The sequence below is a fragment of the Colletotrichum siamense genome (genome assembly GCF_013390195.1).
Source record: "Colletotrichum siamense strain Cg363 chromosome Unknown KSG_Cg363_contig02, whole genome shotgun sequence".
Taxonomy (NCBI): domain Eukaryota; kingdom Fungi; phylum Ascomycota; class Sordariomycetes; order Glomerellales; family Glomerellaceae; genus Colletotrichum; species Colletotrichum siamense.
The window spans coordinates 3,572,096-3,598,033 of NW_023501015.1; the positions used below are offsets into that span (position 1 = coordinate 3,572,096).

Sequence of the window (25,938 nt, forward strand, 5' to 3'; positions counted from 1 at the left end):
ACATAACATTCGATGGGAGAAAGACTTGGGTCTGAACCATATTAACCACGCATAGACTATGGCATTGCCAACGTCACTTCTTGATACAGATGGATTCTGCTTCACTGGTTGGGATCAAGCTATCAATACGCAAATTTCACAGAAGCTCCTGTAAGAGAGGGCGTAGTCTAAAAACTTCACGACTCAGGAGCCGGTTTTCCAGACAGCCACCAACAAAATGCTTCGCTCGACATTCCTGATAAGGAGATTTAGCTGCACCATGAATAACGATACATTTACATAAAGTACCATACGTTTCATTTTCAATCGACAGGGTATTTTTCGGCGAGGAAAAGACAGTGTAGCTTCGTCTTGAGCGCAGTGAATGAGGGATCGGGTTGATACTGTGTGATTCGGGGCTGACCTCCGTCTCGCATTGCTCCAACATATTCTCATGCGCGGCGATTACTCAGTTGGGAAAATGCCCAGACTTTTCCATGCACCTTTATCACGCAGATAAGTTGATGTTGTGGACATGAGTTCATGTCGAGAAAATTTAAATAAGCCCAAACGGCTTTCTCGACACTAGGGTTGTGATCAGTTATGCTCATGCATCCCACAGATTTGACCTCTTTCACCGACGACCTCGCGGTAGCGACTGAATGGACATCGCACCGTAAGCTTCTATTGACAGCAAATATGAATAGTCTCCCAAACTTCAGCCATGGGGGCTACATAGACCAAGAACATGAGGACCCGGTGACGCCAAAGTACCCGTTCTCCAACACATTTGAACACGACTCTGTGCTAATTTATTCGTTTCGACAGAGCTGGCAGTAACATCGGACTATCTGACGACAAATTTCTTCATCTCATCACCACCGAGCTCCTTAGAGACGCGCATGTACAGGCTTGGGACCGTGAGGTGGGCGAGACGCTGTCCGCCATGATGACCATGGCCAGCTACGACGACAGAGCCAAGGCCGTTCACCGGGGGTTCTTTGGAGCCGCCGTCTCAGCCTCCCTCGGGCCGTATCCTTCGGTTAGAACGCCTCGTTGGGAGAGCTTCATGACGGACGACCACACCCCCGTTGAACTCAGCTGGGCCTGGTCTGACGAGCAGAGCACACCCACGGTCCGTTACTCGGTTGAGCCCATCGGATGGACTGCAGGTTCTGCCAACGAACAAGCTACTGCTTCACTACTGAATAGAACGAGATCATATGCTCAAGGTCTCGATCTGTCTTGGTACAGACACTCTCTGCAAAGTACGACGATTTGTTCAAATCATGCAACCCAAATGTCCAGAAATGGATGTCAAGATTACAATATAGACGGAGCTGTTTCTTCCTCGCAGACCTTCTCTGCCTTTGACCTCGAGGACGACGGAAGCACCACGGTCAAGTCTTACTTCATACCCACCGTGAAGGCCTCCTCTCTGGGCATATCGAGTTTGGACCTGGTTGAGCAAGCAATACAAAGCCTGCCACCACTAGGCCCAGAATATTCCTCGACAACACTCATGGGCCAATTCAGCTTGCTCAAAGACTTCATTCTCTGCCATCACCCCACGAAGCAGCCGGTTGAGGAGATAGTCGCAATAGACTGCGTTGACCCGACCGACTCCCGCGTCAAGATCTACATCCGGTCCAAGAACACGACCATTAGCAGCATGATCGACGTCATGAGCTTGGGTGGACGACTCCCCTTCCTCACCGATACCGTCATGTCCTCGCTCAAGGAACTCTGGGTTGCAGTCTTTGGTTCCGGCGCAGAAGACGACGTGGGTGCCTTGTCGAGGCCGCTGCCCACGATAGATCATCGCACCAGCGGCATCCTGTACTACCTAGAGCTGAAACCTGGTGCTCCGCTCCCCAAGCCCAAGGTCTATCTGCCTGTTCGACATTACGCTCGGGACGACGAGCAGATTGCGCGTGGTCTGTCGGGATTCTTGCAAAGGAGAGGCAAGTCCTTGGCAAATGGTGTGACGTATTACGAAGGAGTAAAGAGTCTGTGGTGAGTCTGACAGTGGCATTTATGTGGACGAAATGCTGACTTTTGACAACGCAGCAAGCATCGGAGGCTCGAGGATGGACTAGGATTTCACACATACATCACCTGTGCTGTGAAGAATGGTTCAGTGGCCGTCAGTACTTATCTGAACCCTGAGCTGTACCACCCTTCGAGGTTTGAATGTACTGGGTCTCGAAGCAATCATCTATGACTTGGATATTAGTCTGCCGAGCGGCATCTCCTTTTTGGTCCGTATGGACACAAATGCCGAGACGTACGTGTAAGCGCATTGATACCGCCAGCTTTCCATCTTGCTCGTAATTAAATCAAGAGTCCCAATATGTATCACTTAATCTACTTACCGTCCCTATCTTATGACCGCCGTCGCCCCTGGCACGCAAGTCACGTCGCTTCTTCCTCGCCATCTCCAAAAGCTCTTCCCACTCCTCCTCCATCTGCGGGCACCCTCCCCCGTCTCAGGATTCCACTTAGACTGCTCCCCAAAACCAACGCCGCCCTGGCGCATTACATTCGTCCCCCAGAGACCAGAAACCCAAAACTTCGTGTCCGTCGATGGCAGTGGCGTCTGGCAACCCCAAGTATCGTCCTCCGGAAACTGCGCTCTCTCGGCAATTAGGATATCCTCCTGCATGGCAAGAAGCCACTCGTGAATAGCAGAGACGGCCTCGCCAATGGTGACGTAGGGCTTCTTCAACGCTTGAATGACCAGCTTCGGCTCCTCGGTCATAAACAAGTACGGTTGACTCTTGCACTCCTCGTCGCAGCAGTAGAACTTTGTAACGCCCGCGCGCTGAGCCTCCTTGATATTGTCCCTGTCAAACTAATGCAGCTCCGTCATCCTCTCGCTAACCGCGAGGAATTCGTCAAAAATGCCGGCAGATGCCACGATGCGGGATAGAAGGGGGTAGGTAGCAGGTAGCAAGGCCACGGGGTGAAACGTCTTAGAACCGTCCGGATTCTCGATCACAAACGGCTGCCGGTTCTTGAATGCCTCGCTTGGGGCAGCTGTGCTATCGAGGACAGCGATGTCGGTGATGGGCCCGAAGATCGGCCAGACCAGGAGCAGGGCTTTGGGGCACTCGAAGGCGGCGGTGGGCTGGACTTTGTCCCAGAGAGACTTACCGTCGGACCGAGGGAGGACTGTTCGTTCAGTGATGTCCAGTGGCGAGTAGACGACGTCAACATGGGCCTCAGTTGAAGACATGGTGCAAGTGCCGACAACTGCGACGTCTCTGACGTACGAGAGAAGGAGAGGAGGGTAAGGAAGCCAAAGGACGGTTGGTGAGGGGATGGAAAGGAGGCAGGTGAGAAGTACTCATGCACATTGAAATACCTTCGGTACCAACAGATGGTTCATAGCGGAGTAGCAATAACAAATGGCAATGACTGGGTTTGGCAGAAGGCTTCCATGTACTTACATGGGTGTCAACTTGCTATTAACCCCACACTCTCGTATTTGAGTATATTCGACCTCGATAGCCCCGCGCATCTTTGTTTCTTCCACATGTCATTCAAAATATTATCTGAACCTGCAGTTGAAGCACATCATCGCAAACAATATGTGTACCTTCGAGATCCCTTAGTTGTGACTGCAAATGTGGACCAGAGGCATGCTGTCTCAGTATATCATCCACCTTCTCACTCCAGACTACCACATACGACCATACCCATTGGAAAACTCGGGATCCCGTTCGCTCTCCCATAGATAAGCCAATGAGGGCTGGAGTAGTAGTCGGGTCGGTGACGACCGGCGAATGCCCGGTGTTGTATGTTTTTTGATGTTTTTGCCTCTGCCCTGGTGGTGGGTGACGATAGCTTCGTTTTGCCAGTCATGGGGGAAAGCGGGGCCATCCACGAAGGAACCTGTTTGAGACCAAGCACGGACTACGAATGGGTTAGGAAAGCCACGTTCACAATGCTTCAAGGTTATTCGCGGGGTTGACTTTGATATGTGGTAGACGCTGTCGCTTATCTGAATGTGACAGCAATCTTGATGTGCTTCGTGAAAGGCACCTCAAGTTCGACCCCTGCCTGTTTGCCGTCGACAGAAATACTCTGTTTCCTCTCCCAGACCTGACTGGGAATCCTCACTTTGCCCTCGAGACCAAGCGGCGCCCAGGCCTCCAGCAACCACCCAGCCTTGAACACTTGCCATTTCACAACGATTCCATCCCCAACAGGCGTCGGTACTCTTCCTTGCGCCCATTTCAGCCCATTCACATCAAACCTCGGCCAGATCTTAAACTCCTTGAACCCAGGCGCGAGAGGCTCGACGCCCAGGGCGTACTGCGACAGTATCGAGGTCGGCCCGGCGCCAAAGAGCTGCGCGTATGAGCAAAAGTCGCCTTTGAAAGGCGTGCCATCGGGGTTGAGAAACTCCCAGGTAGTGCCGGTGAAATGTTCGCTTGATTTGTCTGCCATGGGGCCAAAGACGCTGCGAAGTACGCGCTCGCCTTCGGCTGGTCGACCTGCTTGAAGCGCAGCTTGAATGTGGAAGGCGGACATTATGGGTGAGATGACGGGCGGTGGGCCGGGGGTGTCTGGGCTAAAGGATAAAGGGGCCTCATTGACGGTAGAGGGCAAGACGAGGGAACCGAACTTGTCGAGCAGGCTAGGCATCTGCTCTTCTTTGCATATGTGTTTTAGAATAAGCCAGGCGTGCATTTCTTGCTGGAAGCCTTCGGTGCGAGTGTCTGTGATATTGTAGTGTCCCGAGTTTGCGTTGAAGCAGTGCTTCCGAACTGCGTCCACCATGCTTATGGCCGACATCGCGTAGGCTTCTGCTGCCGCTTTGTCGGAGATGCCTGGGCACAAGGCAATATGCGCGCAGGCTTCGAGGGACGCAATGAACAGGGCATTACGCTTTGTCGAGATGCCTGTTTGGAGTCCATTGTAGTAATCGTAGTCTCCCGCGTCGAAGCCTTCGGCGCAGACAAGACCGTCCTTGTTGACTCGTGCTAAAACATAGGCGATGCAGCTTTTCAGCTTGTCCCAGCAGGACTTGACCAAAGCATCGTCTCCGGTGTACAGCCAGTAGTCGTAGATCACAAGGATGAGGTAGAGAGAGTAGTTGATTGTCTCAATATCGAAGAAACCGTCAGTCAGATCTCTGGTGAAGTATCGGCCAGGAGGCACCCCTCCCGGGAGAAGTCCGCGCCCTGTTTCGTCACCCTTAAACCTCAGCATAGAAGCGACAATGTTTCCTCGTATGTACTCTGAGCCCGCCGTGGAGTAGTAGGCTGATCGTCCGCCCACGATGATGTCGGCTGTCCATGGGTATCGATCCCGCTTGGCACCATCAAAGACAAATGGAAACTGATTTGTCTTCAACCCAAAGTCACCCAGAACCGCCGGTGTATTAAGCCCAGATTGGTAAAGTACTTCATTGTTGGGATTTCGGACCACGAGGTTTCTGAAACGGCAAAGTTGATCTTGCCCTGCCCCGATGGCAACAGAGCCCTTGGGGAAATAGGGGAAATCAGGGTGATCGGGAGGAACTGCGAGACTTGCGAAGCCCTCTGCGAAATAGTTAGCGTAGTCACTCAATTTCTCCCAAAGATGATGACACCTACCGACTTTGAGACCGCCTTGCTTGAATGTTGCAACTTGGGTGTTGTCGATGCTGATAGACACAGGGGCGTCGCCGATGCAACTCGTCCTAATGCGCAACCATTCACCTTCAGATATCTTGGGCTCAGGGATCTCAACTGAGGCAATAAGCTTTGGAACCAAAGTTGTTTGGGGCTTATTGTAGTAGCCGAACCACTGTTCAATGACTGCTTTGCCATTTTCGACATTGAGCTGGAAGAGCATTCCCGGCATGCCAGGAGACACGCGAACCATCCACGCCAGACCTCCCTCAAGGATCATGCCATCAAACTCCAAGTTGTAGTCCGTCCACAAATGTCCCCACCCATAGGCATTGCATCTTTGAGAGTCTACCAAGACACCCATGTCTTCCGATACCTGCCATGGGGAAGGTATTGAGCGAGCCGGTACGCAGTTCAGCTGCAACGTCCTCGCTCCATATCCCCAGAGCTCTGACAGAGTCTCGTCAGAGCATTGAAAGTATCCCGGAAGCTTATCAACCGGAATATTCGAGGTTGTAGGCACGAAGCCTACCAGAGAAATGCGTACGGAGCATGAGCCCTTCGTGATGAGAGAGACCTTGAGCCAGCGCTGGCTTCCTTGCACACACTTGGCCTCGTAGAAGCCCGGGCCGCTCACTCGAAAGCGAACACGGCGGGAGGTATCGGCACCGGCTGAGAAAGGGTATGGCCCATCGCCTTCGCTCTTTGTGATCCCTGGGTAGCCTTCGGAAACCGTGAAGTCAATCAACGCCCTGTTGGAAGGCGTGTCAAGTCCGTGGATATGTAGCACTGGGATGCCGGCCACGGCGACGCCATAGTCAAGGGTGACACTACCACTCTCCTCTGTGGAGTTGGTGAGAGTGGCATAGCTATCAAGTCGAGAAGTCGTGAGGCTGTTCGCGGATGTTGTGTTGACAAAATTGTGTACCCGTTTTGGTACGAGGAACTCGGGGATCTCGTCTTTCGCGAAGAGATAGTTTGGCGAGAACGGCTCCGGTATGGTGGAGGGGATGCTAAATTCGAGCTGAGCCATTTTTGCGTACTTGGATACCTTCTCTGGCCTTTTCTGTTCTTATGAGCTTCCAAACCAGATCATCGTGCGTTGCAGTCGCGAACTATTGTCAAGCCTAAACACTTCGTAGTCGGCACATGGAAAGGATTGTGGAAGAGGTCTATGCCGTCGGCGCTTCCATTTACCGGATCAGACTACCGAGAAAGCTGCCGAAAGACCGGGTGTTTAGGACTTCCCTTTCGAGCATTAAACAGGCCAGCCGGCGAGCATAAAGCTAGTCTGCCCAGAGACCGGGCTTGTCTAATCTGATGGGAACGATGCTAGGTGGGCTAACCACGCAGGGTTCTTCCATTTCGACTTGCTTGTCACCGCAAACAGTTGATGAGGCCTGTCTAGATGGAGTAATAACGGGGAAACCGCGGGGAAAGCATTGGATCATGTCGTCAGAGAAGAGCCGGTCTTGGTCATGAGGACGGCGAAGTTCGTCCTGAGTCGCTAATTCCAAGTTTGCCGGCCCCAAACTCCACAAGCTCCACTGCAACCCCCGCAGTGCGAGCGCACCAGGGGTAGCAGCTCCCCTGTCAAAGGAACTCTCATTGGCCTCGTTCGTGAAGCTGAAGATCCGCAAATCCCCCACGGAGAAATGCCCCTGTCATACAGCATTGACAGACCCTGCCTGCCGCTCTTTGCAATTGATTTTTGTCGCGTGTTGACGTATCAATACCAGACTGACGAACCCGAGAATCTGGCCATAGTATTCCCTGCCTTCCTGGTCTCTTTACCTGGTTCACGGCAGATGATTATGGGATCCCAGCCCGGACATGGTGAATCCTCAGTTGAGTAACACCAAGCCCCCGGGCCCCCGCAAATGCCAAATGCAGTCATGGTACCCGCCCCTGTCTTCTCCAGATGTGTCAAGTGGCCCCTCGTTTTCTGGAGTCCCAGGTTCAAATGAGCCGTAGCCTCGGGAACACGATCTCAACCTTCGGCAATAGTGAGGCTCGTGGCACCACCTCGGCGAAGCGAACGGGAGGTGAAAACCTACCGTCGTGTATAAAGCTTGGGGTGGCCACTTCTATTGCGACGTGGTTGTCTATTCGCAAGCGTCGACTTGACCTCGACTCAAGTGAGGACATATCCGCAATGGCTTCATTAACCGAAAAGACGGCCTCAAAGAAGGATCTACATGCGTCGCAGCATGTTGAAGCACCGACGAATGTTGACCTTGAGTCGGTCGCCAATCACCAGGACGAGAAGATCACTTTGCAGTACATATGGGAGAACAAGAGAGTGCTTGGATGGTGTAAGTTGATGAACCTCATGAGGCAGAAGCTATCTCCAACTCACGCTCGCATCAAGGCCTCCTGATCTTCCTCTTGCCGGTGAACTTTGGCTACGAGGCCAGCACTGTTGGCAACCTGCTTGCTGTAACGCCCTTCCTTGAGGAATTTGGCCAGCAGGTCGACGGCGAATGGGTCGTCAGTGCCAGAGATCAACAAATCCTCAATGCAGCAACGACAATCGGTCTCTTCGTCTCGGCGTTCGCGACCGGCTTCGTTTCGGACAGACTTGGGCGTAAGAAGACCATCATCGGTGCCTGCATCCTTTGTGTTGCTGGCGTCATCGCGCAGTACTTCGCCAAGTCCATTATGCAGATATTCGGCGGGAAAATCGTGGCCTGCTTCGGCTTCGGATTGGGGCATTCTCTCGGCCCCGTTTTTGTTGCAGAGCTCGCGCCTGTCAGGATGCGTGGAACCTGCTTGGCGTTAGTCGTGCGTCACCCCTGGACCTAAATCCCTTTCGGAACATAACTAACCTTTGAAAGAACACTATGATTGTGATCGGCCAATGGCTCAACTCTCTGGCTGTCTTTGCGAGCGACAAGACGCACACTGACCAACTCGCATGGCGCATCCCTATCATCACACAGATCATCCCCCCGGGCCTGCTCCTGCTGGGTCTGCCTTTTCTGCCCGAATCACCCTCATGGCTGATTATGCATGGAAAGCCCGAAGAAGCGGCCAAGTCTTTCCGTCGATTCAACGGACCCAACTTTGATGTCGATGAAGCCATGACCATCATGACGGTGGCGGTGGCCAAGGAACAGGAATACTCAAAAGAGGGTGGATCTTGGCTTCAGTGTTTCAAGGGCCCTGATGGTCGTCGGACACTGATCATTTGTTTTGTGTTCATCTCACAACAATTCATTGGAGTGAACTTTGTGTCTGGCTACTTGACGTCAGTATAGAAACGGGAAAATCAGTACGGTATTCGTTGCTAACATGGCTGCAGGTACTACTTCCGCCTCGCGGGCGTCCAGAACCCGATCGGCATCGCTCAGGCAGCGTTTGCTGTGCAGCTCTTCGGCAACATGTGCTCCTGGCCTCTCATTGACCGCGTCGGTCGCCGCCCAATGATTGTCGGTGGCTGTTTTGTCATGACGGCCACTTTGTTGTTGATCGGAGGCATTGGCACGTTGGAGAACAACCAGAAGGCGTTGATGGCCACCGTCAGTCTGATGACGATCTGGGGCTTCTTGGTAAGCGCGACGCAGTCAGACTTTGTGGAATTGTACCTAAGTTCTCACAGTACCAAATGACACTCGGTGCGACGAGCTACTCGGTTGGAGGAGAAACGCCAAGCAACCAACTTCGCCAAAAGACGTACAGCATCAACATCATGTCCGCGACAGCTGTCTCGTGCATGACGCTGCAGGTGATGCCATACCTGTGAGTCTAGCCCCTATCGATGCAAGAAACAGCATGAGCGCACAACGGACCAAAGCTAACGTTTGGTAAACCAGAATCAATCCTGACCAGGCAAATTTGGGGGCGAAAATCTGCTTCGTATTTTTCGGTCTGTCGGTGCCCATGTGCGTATACTTGTACTTCTGCTTGCCGGAGATGAAGGGTCGCAACTATCTTGAGCTGCAGGAGATGTTCCAGAAGGGTGTGCCAGCACGGAAGTTCAAGACGTATAAGTGTGATTGCATGCTTGATGCATCGCAGACGAAGGTGGTTGACCGGGAAGAGTAGTGGAAGGAGCACTGCTGTGTTGACGACACTCAAGCGGGGCAATTTGTTCACATATCTTAGATTCATAGCTTGGCTGGCTTGAATGGAAAGCCTTGATCTCGAACGCCCAAGACGAAGCGAGGAGGTTGGTCCTCAGGCAGAAGCCACCCTGAGGCAGCAACGCCCTCCGTCCCAACGCTGCCGCCCCATGGTACATGCCCCCAAAAAACAAGTTCGTCTATCACAACAGTCCGTGGTCTAGTGGGATCAGTAGGCGCTTCAAAGCGAGTTTTTCTGAACGTCTCACGCCACGGGTGCGCAGGGTTCGAGACCTGCCGCCGTTAGAAAAATTCCTTGCATCGTTACACCTGAGGTTGGTAAGAATCTCCTGGGAATTTTCATAAGCCTCTGGCTGAACTTTTTTTTCTTTTTTTTCAAATTTTATTTTCGGGTTTTTTTTTCGCATGTAGCTCATTCATTGATTGCAACTGATGGCTTTGATGTGGTCGCGGTTTTCGAGGGTGAGTCGTCGACGCGAAGCGCAGGAGCTTAAGGTAATTACCCCACACAATGAGGTGTGGGCGTAGAACGACCCAACAGTCTGGTACGCTAGGCCCGTGCGGTGCTAGCCCCCGCTTGTAACGGGGCACGCGATGGTGCCCCGAGCTTCTGGGAAGAAGGTGTGGTCTGGGCAAGGTAGGCAGGCAGGCGTCAAGACCCAAGGTCCCAAGCCCGACTCAGTGTCACCTCATTCCCGTCGGTAGCGAGATTGATTCGTTGCCCGCGACACGGGAATAATGCAACTGCCGATCGTTTTGTGATGTCCCGGCGATGTGCGATGCCCATCGGACCCCTCCGCGACCCAACGCGACCGCTCTGAAGAGAAGCTGCAATCTTCTTTCATAGGTATGGATCAGCTCGCCAACAGCGCTTCCATCCATTCTGATGCTAGAATTTCCCATGAGGACACCTTGAGTGGTTAGGTCAGATTGAGTCACTCCTCTTTGCTACCAACAAAGTCCCAGGACATTTCGGCCAAGATAGCCCGTCCCGGGAGCTAGTTCTTGTCGGATGCAAAGTTAGATTAGATGGATCCGTGATTCTGGGTTACAGGGGTTTTCTGACTCGTCGAGGAACATAGGGTCCAGCACAACGGAGGTAAGTCTGTGAATAGGACAAATGCCGTTGCGTGCGAAGCCGGGTCAGCACTAGAAGATTGGATAAATCTGGGGTGCTGATGGTCGGTGTTGACAGCGGTGGTAAAAGGGTGGCTCGTACGCCCACCAATCCGGTTATCAGGAGCAACTTATGCGCCCATCTTCTATGATGGAAGCATCTGAAACGTCTAGATTGACCGCATGCAGGTCGTAAAACCCCTTGAAAGGCCCGACTGTTTGGTTGCAGCGGTCCCACGCTCATGGATGACCGGGGTCCAGGTCGGACGGTTGGGTACGGTACGCGGGGGTTGGTGGCCCCGCCTCAAGAGCCCAGCATGATTGAATATTGTAGCGTCTTGTCTATAGCAGCTATCTTCCGCGACAAGAGAAGTCTCGATTGATGCAAGCCGATGTGATTGAAACGTTGCAATGTCATTCAATGTCGATAGTAATATCGCCCGGGTTCGGTAGCTCGTACATGGTGTCTTTCAGCCCGTTGGAACGCATGCGCCATGGTGTGATCCACTGCCTCAACGGTCTCCCAAACACTGAGCTAGGTATAGCCTTGTGTGGAGACGCCAAGCCGCATAAGCTGCCTGTACACTTCAATTTGTGCAAGAAAGGTTCTTCCGGAAGACTTGTGATAGCCGGCAGCCATCGACGTCAGTCTTCCAGGAAGGCTGAGCCGCCGAGCAAATCCCGTTCTGCCTATTGCTGGCACAAACTCACCAATGCAAAGCCTCTTGTCAAAATTGGAACGCATGCTTTTGTGCGGGAGCAGCACGCAATCCGCTTGGCGCAATACTTCTGTTGCAATCTCGGCTGTGGCCATCCCTCGGACTGTGTTCGCGGTCAATCTTGGACGCATCTGGCTTCCAAACAGCCCAGCTCACCGACACACCAAGAAGGGTAGCGTTGGAGTGGGTCGGTGTCAACCGACACTTCCTTGTGTGTCTCATAAGTTAAGCGACCCCATTCCTCGGACGTTTTCTGAGAGTGCCCGACTGGTATGCTTCTTTCCGTGCGTTAGATCAGATAGTGATTCAAGGCATTGGTTCTCTTGATGCCGGCACCGTTCAATGTGGCAGACTTGGTGATGGAGACATCGTCGGGGAAGAGAGAAGTGTCGGTGAAGGATGGCTGGCACCCACAAGCACTGTCCTAGTTTCCGAATCTCTGGGTTCGAAGATGGCGTACTTTCAAAGTCGGCCAACTGGCCATTCTGGGATACATAGCCCGCAGAGGGGAGCGGCCGAGAAGCCGGTCATGACCGCCTGGCGGATGCCTCGTTCCAAGACCTGCAGAGTATCCATCTGCACGCATGAGAGATTAGCATGTGACGTCGAGGGAGAGGATTCATTCTGCCTTGGACTCCGCTAGAACACAACCACGGCTTTCCTAAAGAGCTCGGGCCAAGCTGATTGAAGTTGTGATGGTTGTCTGGTCAAAAGAGCGCGCCATCGCGACGACTGGGAATTGCAAGGAAGTGTTGTCGACGAGAAGCACCAGCTTCAGTCGATGCACCAAGGCGGGGTCGGCGGTGGGCACCCCAAGGTTCCCCCTGGCGCTCCATGTTCAGTGCCTGCACCGTGGCGCCTGTCTTGCACGGGGCGCCGCTAGCGTAGTGCCCGTGAGAGGCCCCGCTGTGCTTGGTAGGGGTCTCCTTGAAGTCCCAGAAATTCAATTGAGTGTCCATGCATCTTCTTCCAACTACACACCACTCCAAGCTGCCATCCTCGTCCATGATACAACCTCCAATCCGGCTGCGCCATTTCTTTCCCCATTGCTACGCCGCTCTCCTGCATCCATTGATTGGAATAAGAACGATTCTGACAATCAATCAGTCTGCCTCAGGGGCCAGAGGCACCACGGCCCCAGTTATCCGCTGACCATGCGTTTGCGAGATCCTGGAAACGTCGTGGCTGAGGATCACAGCTATCGCCACCCTTGAAGCCCTTGGCTGTCTACGGATCCCTCTTCAGTTTGGAATCACACGGAACACGGACACGGAAGCGGGAATTGGCACGTTTGTCAAGACTTTGTCCTGCTACAGGACTGGCCAGCTTCCGCTTGAGGCATCGCTTATGCAGGGCCAATCCCACGGCAAATCGCCTCTGTTTCCGACAGGCAAATAATTCGTTTCCAGCGTCCGCAAGACATTGGATAACTCATCGCCGAAGAGAGAGCGGTGAACTGGGGTAAGAGCGGGGATCACCATTCAATCGACGTATCTTCTACAGTCTTGGGGGCCGACGCACCTCTGATCCCTGCCATTTCTGGCATACACCATCCCAGAGCCGCCGCTCCTTTTTCGCGAATTTTCTCTTGCATATCACCATGCATCTCATCACACATTACTGACCCTCCATTCGCAGAAGGCCGAGCCCCGATTCAAGGAACGACCTCGGCCCAAACTGTGGCTGTTGCCTTCTCTCTTTGCCTCTTTTCATCACGTTGGCCAACCACGTGAGCACACCAGCCACATTCAGTATCCTCGCGCGGCCTTTTGATTCCAGCTCTCACGCACTAGCCACACTTCTCGCCGAGTTCTGGCGGACGCTCCGCAGTCGCTCCGCGACTCTACTTGCCAACCAGTTTTAGTTGCATCGCAAACGCACCTATACACGATGCCACTGGGTTAATTCGTTGAGATTTGGTGCCTCGGCGATATCCAGCCAGCGAGCTGGACGGGTTCCTTGGATTGTCATATCCCAGCGGCTTTGTGGCTGATGCTTTGCATCCCGTGTTGAGGATGACAGACGCCTGGCCGGCTTCGTGAAGCGCCTTCCCCGGTTTCCATACAAAAGTTCAGAGACGGGAAATGAGCAGAGAGCCTTGGGCTTATACCACGGAGACGACGCCAGGATAGGCTTGGTCAACCTTCTGACCAGCCGCAGACCGGGTTTTTGGGCCGTTGGGTAGGGCTTTGCGGCCCGCAGCCTTAGGGATTATGTGCCGGTCTGGTCCTAAACTCAAGGGTGGTTATGAGACACAAATTGTGCTCAGAAATGCTCAAGGGGCGACTTCCTAGTCGGCCGCAAAAGGACAAAACAGCCAAGTCTGGGTGCGGACAACTGCGAATCGGGCGACCCAGCCTGCAAGCCTACGCTCTCGATGTTGATTGCACCTGCCCAACGTGGCTGGGCTCTCGAAGCAGTTGAATGGTGGTGTCATATCACTTTGGATGGCTGGTTCGCCATTTCTGGTCACCTATCTTCTTCCAGTCAGCCCGTGAGTGCTCGAGACGAACGTTATTTCAAGTTTTGAGTATAAGACCGTCAACTGTCCATCGTCACCAACAATATCTCAGTCTAATTACATTATACTCGCTGATGGCTTCCTACACTTCAAATTGTTCAACCCTATCTGTAGTTTACCTTAGTTCATGCCATAATGTCGCCCTCTGAGCGGAGACCGCCCCTTGAGAGGTGAGTCTTCAGTTGACTTCATGTCATGATTTCAGGCTTGCTAACCTTTTGCAATCAAGCAGTGTCACTCCATCTATTCGATTTGACCCTCTCGCTGCCCGTATTCCACGCCAATCACAACTTGCGAGGTTCCAACGCGAAGACCAGAGAGAAGGAAACGCTCTTGTCACCCTAGCCGACAGTTCTCGAGATGTGAAGTCAGCGATTCAATACCACAAATCCCGTGCCGCTCAGGCGATCAAGCTTTTCCAGAAGAAGTTTGGGAAGCAGCCCGAGCAACCGTCGACAGAGTCTGCCCAACCAGACTCAAAGGGGCGCAACTCGACCTCACAGAGGGAAGCGAGTGGCTGATGAGCATGTCTCACCGCCATTCAGAGGCCGACGAGCCCAATCGGACCCCCACACAAGGCTCAGATGCAAGTACACAATGCTTTAAGTCATGAAAGGGGGAGGAAGTTGTGCAACGCATGAAAGAGCAAGGTGAGGGATGGGGCGGAGGTTATGATGAAATGCGTGGTTGTAACACTATCCCAGACAACAGTTATGAAATATCCTGTCATGTATTCTGTCAATCTTTTTCAATAACCTTTATTCAGGCCAATCATTATGTTAAGGAATTGATACCTTGTCAATCATTGTCACTGGCGAGAAACATTAGTCGAGGTGCAGGAAACAGGGGCTTCTATTCCAGCTCATGCCGCCATGCACGCCCGATGGACGTGAAATGTGCAACTGTGATGTCTTGGAGTTGCCAAACCTTTCTAATATTAGGTTTATTCCATGGATCTTGGGGTTGACGGAGCTTCTGACAACCTTTTAAGATCAGGCTGGCATGTCGGGCACAGCGATGCAGGGGCTCTCAACTCGGAAACCTTCTCCATCTGTTCTCTAACCCCCTTGTATTGCGGAATACCTGGACGCAGACCCGGTGAAAGACTGTGTGGATGTAAACGTGGGATATGGGCAGTGGAGCGGGCCAATCGCGTTGTATGGAAACGCGGCTGGCAGACCAACGCAAGGTACCAGCAGGCGTAGCGGGGTGCGTGACATGTCCAACACGTGTGGGTTCAGCACGCACGCCCAGCAACAACCCCCGTCTCCCTCCTCTTAAAAGGGAACCCCAGACTGCCTTGCTCCTCCTCCTCCTCGTCACCCCTCACTCTATCATGGTCAAAGCTTCTTTCCGAGATAAAGCTCCCCCCGGGGGGGATCAAGTCAGCCTGGTTGACCGGGCTCCGATTCCGCCTTGGACGCCGTGAGTCCGCCCGGGCAAAACCTGCACGACGATTCCCCCACGCACAAGATGCCGGGCAGCTTCGTTGTGGGATTGACAGTGTAAAAAAAGACAGCCTTCTCGGACCGATGATGACGCCTCTCCTGTCGGTGGTTCCGTGGGTTGGTGTGAAGCTTCCCTGGAGAGCCTTGTCCGAGGCCGCGCGGGTCGTTCGATGATTCTCTCTCTTCCATGCCGTCGATCATCTCGGATCATCATAAGGAGAATTGGTGCTGTCAACAGTGACCGAGCGAAGGCAGTGAGTTATTGTGGACGTGCTTGGCGGTCTGTCGGGCTGACTTGACCTGTTGACGGGGTAGGTGACTGTGCCGCAAACTTCTTATCTTTTGCCAAGTCCATTCTGACAGAGCTTCTAATCAGAGCAAGACCGGTTGAGCAACTTTTGTGAACAAGAATTTGTTCAAAGCAGCTATGGGCTAAATTTGTAGCAGGCTTCAATTGCTGTTCGATTTTGGCTTGGGATGACAATTGCTGTCACAGCTTCTTGATGTTGGCGTAGAAGCTGGCAGCTTGGCTTCAGAGTATGGTAAGTATCTTGCATCCAGGACTCCCACACGGGAGATCATGATTATGGCCAACCTTAAAACAGACGCAGCGAACGCCGTCGTGTTAATTTCGGACAAGAATCACAACTATCGTCTGATGTTGAGTATCGGTTTCTGACCTGAGTCCTATCCAGTCTGTACTGCGGGTTTCTCGGGCTTCTGGGGTCTTGACAGTAGTCTCTTACTTGAAATAAGGTAATCACGTCATGGAGTATACGTCTGTGGTGAAACCGATGCCACGGACACACTCGATTGTTCAATAACAACTTTCCATGACTTTCAGTGTTCAAGAATATCGACAGACTTCGTGGACTTTGGCTGGGTCTGGCATTGAGGCTGCCCCGTCCAGTCGCTCTGCTCGCACGCTGTGTAGAGTTTCATAGAAGGAAGAGAATTCTGCGCCTGACAGTAACACTGATTCCTGCACTGACAAAATTTATGATTTTCGCCCGGTCGAATGGCGAGGTTCGTCTAAGCGGAAGTCTTGCTGGTGAGATCTGATTATATACGGAGAATTCTTTTTGAACAACAATTAGGAACTCCATAGATAATGACAGAGAGTGAGAGCTCGTATGCAAATGATTTGTCGACGTTTGCATCGCGTTCACGCCTAGTTAGAGTGACCAACGAAGAGGTTCCCATACATGGTTAGGATCGATGGAGATTGGGTTATAATTGGAGAAAGCATTACAGACCATGCCCCCTCTGGAAGGTCAGATTGGCCAAAGGCTGCTGCGTTCAAAGCCAGCCGCGGTCTGTTGAGCAGGGGGGGACACATAGGGGGTCCAAGTTGACGAAATCAGCTGGAACTCCGGTTTAAAAGAGGCCATTAAACCGTCAGCATATGCAGGTTTGAGTATGATTCAGCGGTCCAGTCCAATCGGGTTTTGACAAACTGCATCTGAAGAACCAACTGAGCGGGGTGCCAACAAGTGGGCTGGGATGTTCACGACCAGGGGGTTGTTGGCCCATCTGTTTCCCGAGGTGTCCAAACCACATTTAATCCCCGTTCATTCCCGCCCACCATTTGGCATTTCCCAAAACCTTTCATCTTTTCCCCCCTGGAACTCGACTTGGAAAAAGAGTGTGCTGCTCAGCAGAAATGGCGGAACACGCTCCTCAACCCCCGGTTGCTGTGAGTGCAATGTGCTCTACATCGCAATTGCGGTGTATATCATACTACATGGGGCAGAATTGACTTATGTAAAAAAGGCGCCTCAAGTCGAAGATGACGCCGTGTCTATAACGCCTGAGGTTAGCCGTTCACATGCCTGTCTGAGGTGGGCTTGAGTTCTCAACTAACATTTCGAAGTCCGTGGCATCGTCGAAGGCTTCCTTGAGGTCTAGCATTATGGACTTTCGAAAAGAAAATGGCCGCACTTACCACAGGCTGAGTGATGGAAGTAAGTTGAAAGCCGAACGTGGTGTAACGAATCTCTTACTAACAACACTGCCACAGAGTATTTTGGACCGAATGATGAGGTAGGGCCCGGCTTTGATTTTTTTTTTTTCTAGAGTGAAGCCTAACGTCACTTGACGCAGACGGAGCAAGATCGCCTGGGTACGTCTAGCCAAAACCAAAACGATAGCGTGCGACTGACGATGAATACATCGTAGACCATGCTCATGAATTGTGGGTGAGGACGTGGGACGGCCTGTGCAACAGCCCCAAGAAGTACGGTGCGAACCGTGTCCTGGACGTTGGAACTGGAACCGGCATATGGTCTATAGACTATGGTATGGTGGAAAGCACTTCGGTTTCTTTGAGAACTCTGAGCTAATCAAACCGTAGCGGACGAACATCCCGAGGCAACCGTAGGTCACTGAGTGAACCTGGTCTAAATTGGGCTAAGCAATCACAGGTTATTGGGGTTGATTTGAGTCCGATCCAGCCTGACTTGTGAGTTCATTATGACTTCCGCCCAGCCACAAGAGATGATTGACCTAAGCTACCAGCGTTCCGCCAAACTGTTACTTTGAGGTGGACGATGTCGACAAACCTTGGATATTCTCGCAGCCGTTTGACTTTATATTTGTGAGGGCTATGGTCGGGAGCTTCCGCAGCTGGCCCAGATTTCTCTCCCAAGCCTACGACAACCTCGAGCCTGGCGGATACATCGAATTACACGACAACAACTTCCCGGCGACATGTGGAGATGGCACAATGACGGATGACTCATATATTTGGCAGTGGACGCAGAACGTCGTGAAAGCCACCGATGCCGCCGGGCAGCCCATTACGACGGCACCAAGCTTCAAGAGGCTGCTTCAAGAGGCAGGCTTCGTGGACGTTCAGGAACGCACGGAGTACTGGCCCGTCGGCACTTGGGCCGCTGACCCCCGTCAAAAGAACATTGGCTTGTGGTGCGCTGAGAGCATGACGCAAGGCATCGAATCCATCTGCATGGCTCTGTTTACTCGCATGCTTGACTGGACCAAGGAGGAAGTGTTGGTATTTTGCGCGCATGTGCGGGATGAGATGAAGAAGGGCAAGGTTCACGCCTACTTCCTAGTGTAAGTGATTTATAGCTCTATAGCTCTAGGGGTTGAAAGATGTACTAACGAATGGTTCAGGTATTCCGTTTGGGGCCGGAAACCTGAGAGGGAAGCTTCCGAGCCGCCTGAAGCATAGGTGACTCTTGACATAAGGAACCGTTTCCTTTCGTCTAGATAGATTGATCCAAGAGACTTTTCATCTGCAGAGCACATCCTCTCATTGAAATTAGCCTGAAAGTTTCCCCAAAGACCCTTAGCCCGACCCCGCCGCTCGCGCTAGGTACCCACCATGATTTTCTAGACCGGGCCGATTCGGCCCCACCGACTCGGAGAGTAAGATGCACAAATGCAGGAAACCCGAGTCGAACGGGATCTAGCAATCTTTATTCCTTTAATCTGAAGTCTGTTCTATGCCGCAAAGACATAATGCTGGGAGTGACTGTTCTCGGCGCGGATGGCAGATATTTGCCGCGCCACAGCTATCCATCATGTTAGCGACTAAGACGGAGTCAAGCAGATGGCTGCATGTGTTCCTGGAATAGTCAACGTCAGACCACGACCGTTGAACGTCTAAAAAAGGTCGACCCAAATGGACCATGGGAGCTGGTTATTTGGCGGTAAGCCCTTGTCGGATCTGCTTGTGACATGAGTGGCATTGAGACCTGGGGGAAGCTCAACTACCCCAAATTTCTGACGGGCGAACCACACAAATATGGCGAACTGGAGGCGCGACGAATCCTGCCTTGTCGGCTGCACCCGTCCCCCAAAGAACGAATGACTTGACGAAAAGACCAACCACGGCGAAATGTGCGTACATGTCGTCCAATTGAACCTGATATCTCGACGCTGTGGAGGAGGCGTCCTGCTGCCTCGTTTGCCTCATGGCCAACCTCAACCATCAAAGCCTCAACTGTGTTCACGACCTGCTCTCAGATCATTGGCCAGATTTATCCACTCTCCGACGCATGGCATATACCCGCATCAGTCGTGTGCTTGACTTATCTGCCCGAACTTGGCGGAGGTAGAAGTGGTACTTGAACGCCATACAACAATGGCAGGGAACTGCAGATGCAACGAAGTAGCTGCTGGCATGCTCGTCAACTTTCAGGCAGCAGATTGTTCAAGTGATGCTGCCGCCTCGATAGTTCCCTCCAATGGACATGTTGTGGACAAAATCCTTCGTTGCGACCCTGACTCCGACAGTTTTCATATAATATGGTTCTCGACTCGATTGCGTTGAAGGAAAGTCGCCCTGTTGAACCTCAGTTTCATTCTACTTTTTGTTATCTTTTCTAGACGCGAAACCCTCGAATAAAGCTCAAAATCTTCGCCAAGCCCTCGACGCTAGTTTCATATCACTGTTGCACAGGCACGCCACGCTCAGATGGACATCAGCTCTACCAGAACATTAGTGAACGGGTGCGTAGTCTTAGCACACGGACTCACATACCATATTGATTGTAATACATTACGACTTGTATTCCACATTGAATCAGCGGAGCGTTGCTTTTATAGACCGTAGTAGCAAGTATTTGGACTGACATGGACTGTAATCCAGTGAAAACCCAGCCAACATTATCGGTTCCGACGTTGACGCCGCCAAGTCGCAAGAGAAACAACGCGTCGCCTCCTTCTTGGCCGACAGGAATGGTCCCGTCCCTCTTTTCAGCCAGAGCAAAGCCTCTATTCGCCAGCGTATTGACCATAGAACCAAGATCATACACGAAGCCATCTCCAAAGTGAAGAAGTGAAAGCGATGTGTGAGGGTTGGACCTCTCTCTCTGCACGTCAAAGAATGATGCTCACCCAATCAGAATCTATCAGTAAGACTAGGATTTCATGATTGGAATCATGAGATTGGCTAACAAGCAACAGATGCTGACCTACAACGCCTCTGATGGCTAGGTGTGTCAGCTCAGCTACCTAATACGGCTTCCGTAATTATTCTGCCCCGCTCGGATCCGATCCATACACCGTCTCGGGTCCGCTCCGGCCGGGGTCACCGGCTGACACCCGAGTTTCGTTATCTACATGTGCTCCAGGCACCGGAAAAACAGACAAAGACACCGAAAACAAAGGCACAATGCCAGTGAGAGAGACTAAAGCGGGGCCAGCCGTCGCTTTTGCCGAGTATATACCTCTACTAGCACTGCCGATAGGGGCCGCAACTAAAGAGTTGGCTGAGTGCAGGCTGCCCGTTCGCACCATGCAATGGTGCAACAGGTGCAGTAAGGCAGCCAGACTGCGACCTTCTATATCACCCACGATTCCCCTCCACACCCAAATTGCAAATCCCCTTCCACCTTCTTTTCCTTCGAAACATGTCGTCACTCTGTGGATCTCGCAAGCCACGTTTTTTCGGAGATTTCCACACTATCTTCCTCTCGGCTGAAGCCACCTCGGCGGGTTGCTACTGGCGACGAGCCTGTCAAAGCAATTCCTATTTTAGGACAGCGCAGCGACGCATGCGGCGATCCAAGCAGCCTTTAACCGACGGAGGTGCAGGTGTCACAGATGCTGCAGGCATTCAAAGGATAATATTGAGATAATCCTTTGGAGAGAAAGTGTCCAGAAACTTGTGTAATTAACGATTAAATGATACATGTGGCTGCCCGTGCCCCAGAACGCCGTGGATATCATGCTAAACCCCATTGCCCAGTGTCATTCAATCGTGATAATACAGGTTTTGACTGCTATGTTGTTTCCCTCAGGGTTAACACGTACGGCAAATCGGTCGAGTCTGTTCGGGTTGCCAGTCGGATGACTGAGCCCGATGCCGAGCTTCCGGATGCCCTTGATCTCATACTGGCGCTAGATGAGAGGTGACTAGGTCCGTACGCCGGCCGAGACTGAGCATAGCTGTTTAAGCTCGATGATCTGGATATTGCACCGCCTAGGGTACCTATATTTGGTGTTGCAGGTGCTGTACGGTATTGAAGCCAAGTGTGTGCTGAAGAGTTGCGCGCATCCATCTGCGGCACCCTCTTCTTTTGAAAGGAGCCTTGTGTGCTCTGCGTTGCGGAACGGGACAGGTTGCTTCGAGGCGTGGTCGGGTTTGTGCCCATGGGCGCGTCGTTATCGATATCGCTCTCTTCGCTGGGCTCATCCGCAAAGCCTAACATGGTTGGATCTAGAGGTCGCATGCCTCGGAGGATAGCGGCAAATAAGTGCATTAACTCGCGAAACCGTGCATTCGATATTGGCCGGGTGGAGAATCGCGCATATTCATAAGCGGCCAGGAAGTCTGCGGTCGTCGCGTTAAGCGAAATGACACCCAGCTCAGCCAGGTGTCCGAAGTAATCGCGCAACCCCATTTGCAGAGGTCGCTGCAGAAGTGCTACGGCATCAGGATCGAGCAACGGGGGGATAGTCGAGGATTTTGGATCGGGGGGCGCAGACGTAAGCGCCTTCGCCTCGATGAGGTTCGGTAGTTCGGAGAGGACGGTGCTGTATTGTAGATCGGGAAGATCGAGGGAGTTGGGGGACGACCAGCCGTAGTGTTCGATTTCGCCCCAGACTGGTCGTCGAGGAGGCAGTGCTATGCCTGTCTCCTTCTCTGTCGTGGCGGGTTTCTTCAGACTCACGAGTTGAAACCTTTTCTTGCCTTCGCTGCCTCCGCTGTAGGTTTTCTCTACAACCGTTTCATCGGCCTCGCTGCCCAGCGCATTGGTCTCGACTCGGGGTCTCGCATCGTAGGCGATTGCTGCGCTGCGTTTGAGGTCCGCTGTGATCATTTCGTGAACCTTCTTGTTCACGTCGCCCCTTTCGATGGGGACCCATGGTTTCGGTATCGATGCGAGGATGGTCTTGTTCAGATACAACCGCGTCGCATAGATGAAGGATACGATGAGAAGGACGAGAGTGAGGGTCGCGGCGATGATCCATATGTTGTATGGTTGGTTGTTGGAGTAAGCCTGGTATATAGTGTCGCCCGGGGTGACGAGGAGGAGGGCGGCGAGGAGGAAGCATAGGACGAAGTAGAAGCTGCCGTAAATAAAACGGAAAATTGCGCGTGGAGAGAACATCGGGAATGGTGTGATAGGTGCGACTCGAGGGAATCAACCCGGGAGGTGACGAGTTTTCTGGACAGAGATCATGGACTGTCGGGTCAGTGCATGAGGTAATGGTGCAAATCGGAAAAGCATGGCTGGGTGAATATGCGCCGATGCGAATAGTGTCGATAATAGTGGCGTGAATGGTCAGAAGAAGAGGGACGTAGAAGGCTAAACATTACATAGGGAACGGAAGAAGGAAGGGGAAAGGTTTGAGGGAACGAGTGTGAGAATGGAGGTTGGTTAAGATGGCGGGAGGTTGCGCCGCACGTAGCGTGATGGTGACGACCTGAACCGGGAACCGCGAAAGACAGGCGAGCGCGGGAGAGGCTGGGTCATTTTGTTTTATTTCGCTGCGGTCCACTGCTCATCCCCCCCAAATTCAAAAGCTCAGGTGGGGGTTCCAATGGGGACCCTTGTAGCTTCCAGCTTTCAGGCTTTCCGATTCAAGATTCGGCCTAGCGGCCCAGGCGGGTGAGCGGCCAACGGGCACTAGCCATCTACATTCCAATCCGGTCTCGCAAGATCACAATGGGCCGGGCTGCTGGACTTGGGGGAATCCTCGGTAGCACCACCTCATTTTCTCGTTACCGCTGCTCTGTGGACACGAGAAGGCATGACTAGCGTCTAGAAGGTGTCTTACATGTGTGACTGCGCCCAATCGCCGGCATCCAGTCGTCTTGTGTCCATTCTGCTTCTGATCCAGACCGGACGGACTCATGCAATTACATGTGATAGACTTTTGGGCTTGCAATCGGTATTGTGTTTTACTTTCTTTGATTGTGTGGTACGCACACTTCATTATGCATGCGAATATCTTTTTCGTCCGCTTCGCCCCCCAATGCGCCCCTCACCGACTGCTCAATCTATTGATCCATCTGCACCAAGCACGCACCTGCGACATGGCCCGTCCCTACCGGGCCTGTTGCATCTCAGGGAGCAATGGTCTGTCCTCCTCGGTGGGAGATGCTTCGGTTGAAGCTTCCTTGGCTAGTCTGATATCCGTGCGACTTAATCTCAAGTCGCTCGCGTAAGGCTCAAACTCTGCCACAACCGGCGCAAGGCCCGTCTTCAGCGCAGACAACACTCCATCCACCTCCGGCGTGGCCCTGCTTCCGTGGATATCCGTCCAGTGAACTGGGAAGTTGGCCTTGAACGCCTCAATCTTATTGATGATGACGGTGAAGTTTCGGATGACGGACGCGACGTCTCTGTGGACGTTACCAAACTTGTCCTCCTGGATGCTGTTCACCAAGAATAAGCTGAGCACATCAACGGCGTTAATGTACTGGCTCAGCTCCGAGTACGGGGATCCCAGGATTACAGCAGTGAGGCGGTTGCGGAACTCTTGGCGGAAGATCCAGCCCACATACTCGTTACCCACGATCGTCAGTGCCCAAGTCTGGATCTGGGTTCTCAACTGAGGGGAGGACAGAGCCTCTTGCTGCTCCTTGCTCAAGACCTTGTCCCGCGCACCCCGAAGCGTCTTCTTTGCCAGAGGGCTGAGCTGCGAGACGGGAGAGTGACCAGGGTGTCGTCCAACCGACGTAAGGGCCTTTTCCACTTCGCCGCGCATGCTCTTGTTCGCTGGCTTGCTCTGGAAGATCGGATCCTCCTTCAGAGGTGCCGAAGAACGAGCCCGCACCTGCTCAGGCTCGACGGGAGGAGCAGGCGCTGCTGGAGGCTTTCCGTACTCATCAATTCTCTTTTCAATGCTCTTTACCACCTCAAGGCAGAGCACAAAAACTTGCGACCACATGGAACCGTCTTTTCGATCAATATCCTCGTAGATAGCTTTCCGTCTGACATCATCGCTTCGGGCAATGTGTGCAAGTTCCCACAGAGCAAAACACTGTGGACGTCAGTTGAATTTTTGTCAGAACGACAGCAGATGACTTACCCGGATTTGCGACTTTTTGCTCTTGAGTCCATTCAGCAGGCTCCCATTGGGATCCTTGGACTCGCTGGTAAGGGGCTTGCCGTTCTTCAGCGGCTCTTTAACCATGAAAGTCGAAAAAGCATGGTTCGCCGTCTTCCATGCACTGGAAATGAGGAAGCCTGCAATAAAGCAGCGAACGAACAGGTGGATGTCGACTGGCTGACTAGGAGGCAGCATGTTCGTCTTGGGGAGGTTGTAGAAGGGACGCAGGAAGAATAGCGCCCATCCCCAGGCCCATGATCGCAGGAGGAAGAAATAGACAACGGATGTGACGAGAATATTGGCAAAAGCTCTGGAGCCTGCCTGGGCTAGAATCGCTGGGATCTCTCCGACAACATTCTTCAAGGTAGCGGAGCTATCCCCCGAGCTCTTCGCCTCACCGTTCTTCGACCTCGAGACGTTGATCAGGATTTTGTCATCATCCTGGTAAAAGTGGAAAAGCGCCTGCACGGCAGCGCTGATGCCCATATAGCAAAAGAAGAAAATCGTCCTCTCGTTCGCTCGCGCACGGTCGCCGCTGTAGTATGTTACCACCCCCAGATTCGCGGTCTCTGGAAGCGCCCACAGGTATATGTAGGAGAAGAGGGTGCTCGAAAAGCTGTAGAACATCCATGTCTCGATGGTCTGGAGACTGAAGAAGAACTTGGTAAACGCGTCGAAGGTCGAATTAGCAGCGCGGACGCCGACGTGGTATTGGGAGATGCGCAGGACCAGTATCGCCAGTCCACAGATGAAGATGAAGAGGGTACGAATGCCAGCGGGGCCAATGGGAAACCATGTCCAAAAGTCTAGCAAAGGTCAGTCGGGAGCTTCGCTCGTAGGTAGGCATCGTGAGCGGCAACTCACAAGAGCTCCAGCCGGACAGAATGATGGCCTGGAAGTAAGAAAGGGCGAGCAAAATGGTAGCCGTGGAAGAAAACCGTCTATGCAGTGCAGGCTGCAGAAAGTCCTTGTAAGGCGCCCTTCTGACTGTTGCCGGTGCCATGCTGACAGCGCATGGTCGATTGACCGTGTTTGTTGGGGAGAAGTTGGCGAGGCTGCACTCGAGCTGCTCGTGCCGGGATCTGGAAGTAAGTAAATAATGCAAAAATCTCCCATGCAACACAACACTGCAGCTTGGTAAGGTACGGGTCAAGCTGTCAGGGCGCCTGGGCCCACCGACGAAGCCACCTGCAAACTGAGGTAAGCCACGACATATCACGTGGAGATAAGATAAACAGGCACCATCAATGCGAACGTGACGTGATTGGATGACGGCAGGCACTTACGTAGGTTCCAGCCACAGCTAACGACGACATCTAGCTCCCGGCATTGCATCACGAGCCCGCGGTTCTCTAACAATACAAGATTTTGGTATCGTCCAAATTGATTCATCGTCGCACGATACGACTTCACTCT

At 52.7% G+C, this 25,938-nt stretch overlaps 8 protein-coding genes across 8 annotated transcripts; 4 read left to right on the plus strand and 4 right to left on the minus strand.

Annotated features, from left to right (window-relative positions):
- Positions 1-678: 678 nt before the first annotated feature.
- tcpD (4-O-dimethylallyl-L-tyrosine synthase) lies at positions 679-2,276 on the plus strand (the record flags this gene model as incomplete). Its single annotated transcript, XM_036634740.1, has 5 exons — positions 679-749; positions 808-1,247; positions 1,314-1,995; positions 2,050-2,166; positions 2,216-2,276. 5 exons carry the CDS (start codon positions 679-681, stop codon positions 2,274-2,276), a joined length of 1,371 nt encoding a protein of 456 aa, XP_036500009.1.
- An 83-nt stretch (positions 2,277-2,359) lies between these two features.
- CGCS363_v002892 (uncharacterized protein) lies at positions 2,360-3,217 on the minus strand (the record flags this gene model as incomplete). Its single annotated transcript, XM_036634741.1, has 2 exons — positions 2,360-2,812; positions 2,864-3,217. The coding sequence occupies 2 exons, from the start codon at positions 3,215-3,217 to the stop codon at positions 2,360-2,362; spliced, it is 807 nt and encodes a 268-aa protein (XP_036500008.1).
- Positions 3,218-3,981: 764 nt separating this feature from the next.
- CGCS363_v002893 (uncharacterized protein) lies at positions 3,982-6,636 on the minus strand (the record flags this gene model as incomplete). The annotated part of the gene is made up of 2 exons (XM_036634742.1): positions 3,982-5,531; positions 5,586-6,636. 2 exons carry the CDS (start codon positions 6,634-6,636, stop codon positions 3,982-3,984), a joined length of 2,601 nt encoding a protein of 866 aa, XP_036500007.1.
- A 1,122-nt stretch (positions 6,637-7,758) lies between these two features.
- On the plus strand, positions 7,759-9,650 carry ecdC-2 (Major facilitator-type transporter ecdC; the record flags this gene model as incomplete). The annotated part of the gene is made up of 6 exons (XM_036634743.1): positions 7,759-7,918; positions 7,975-8,387; positions 8,441-8,853; positions 8,908-9,154; positions 9,205-9,344; positions 9,419-9,650. The coding sequence occupies 6 exons, from the start codon at positions 7,759-7,761 to the stop codon at positions 9,648-9,650; spliced, it is 1,605 nt and encodes a 534-aa protein (XP_036500006.1).
- A 4,529-nt stretch (positions 9,651-14,179) lies between these two features.
- CGCS363_v002895 (uncharacterized protein) lies at positions 14,180-14,565 on the plus strand (the record flags this gene model as incomplete). The annotated part of the gene is made up of 2 exons (XM_036634744.1): positions 14,180-14,214; positions 14,277-14,565. The coding sequence occupies 2 exons, from the start codon at positions 14,180-14,182 to the stop codon at positions 14,563-14,565; spliced, it is 324 nt and encodes a 107-aa protein (XP_036500005.1).
- Positions 14,566-17,155: 2,590 nt separating this feature from the next.
- On the plus strand, positions 17,156-18,685 carry CGCS363_v002896 (Secondary metabolism regulator LAE1; the record flags this gene model as incomplete). The annotated part of the gene is made up of 10 exons (XM_036634745.1): positions 17,156-17,188; positions 17,266-17,307; positions 17,366-17,456; positions 17,513-17,535; positions 17,596-17,614; positions 17,671-17,790; positions 17,846-17,868; positions 17,916-17,953; positions 18,010-18,567; positions 18,628-18,685. The coding sequence occupies 10 exons, from the start codon at positions 17,156-17,158 to the stop codon at positions 18,683-18,685; spliced, it is 1,005 nt and encodes a 334-aa protein (XP_036500004.1).
- A 2,727-nt stretch (positions 18,686-21,412) lies between these two features.
- On the minus strand, positions 21,413-22,574 carry DLT1 (Defect at low temperature protein 1; the record flags this gene model as incomplete). The annotated part of the gene is made up of 2 exons (XM_036634746.1): positions 21,413-21,417; positions 21,479-22,574. 2 exons carry the CDS (start codon positions 22,572-22,574, stop codon positions 21,413-21,415), a joined length of 1,101 nt encoding a protein of 366 aa, XP_036500003.1.
- A 940-nt stretch (positions 22,575-23,514) lies between these two features.
- NDC1 (Nucleoporin NDC1) lies at positions 23,515-25,525 on the minus strand (the record flags this gene model as incomplete). Its single annotated transcript, XM_036634747.1, has 3 exons — positions 23,515-24,453; positions 24,502-25,328; positions 25,387-25,525. 3 exons carry the CDS (start codon positions 25,523-25,525, stop codon positions 23,515-23,517), a joined length of 1,905 nt encoding a protein of 634 aa, XP_036500002.1.
- Between the last annotated feature and the right edge of the window lie 413 nt (positions 25,526-25,938).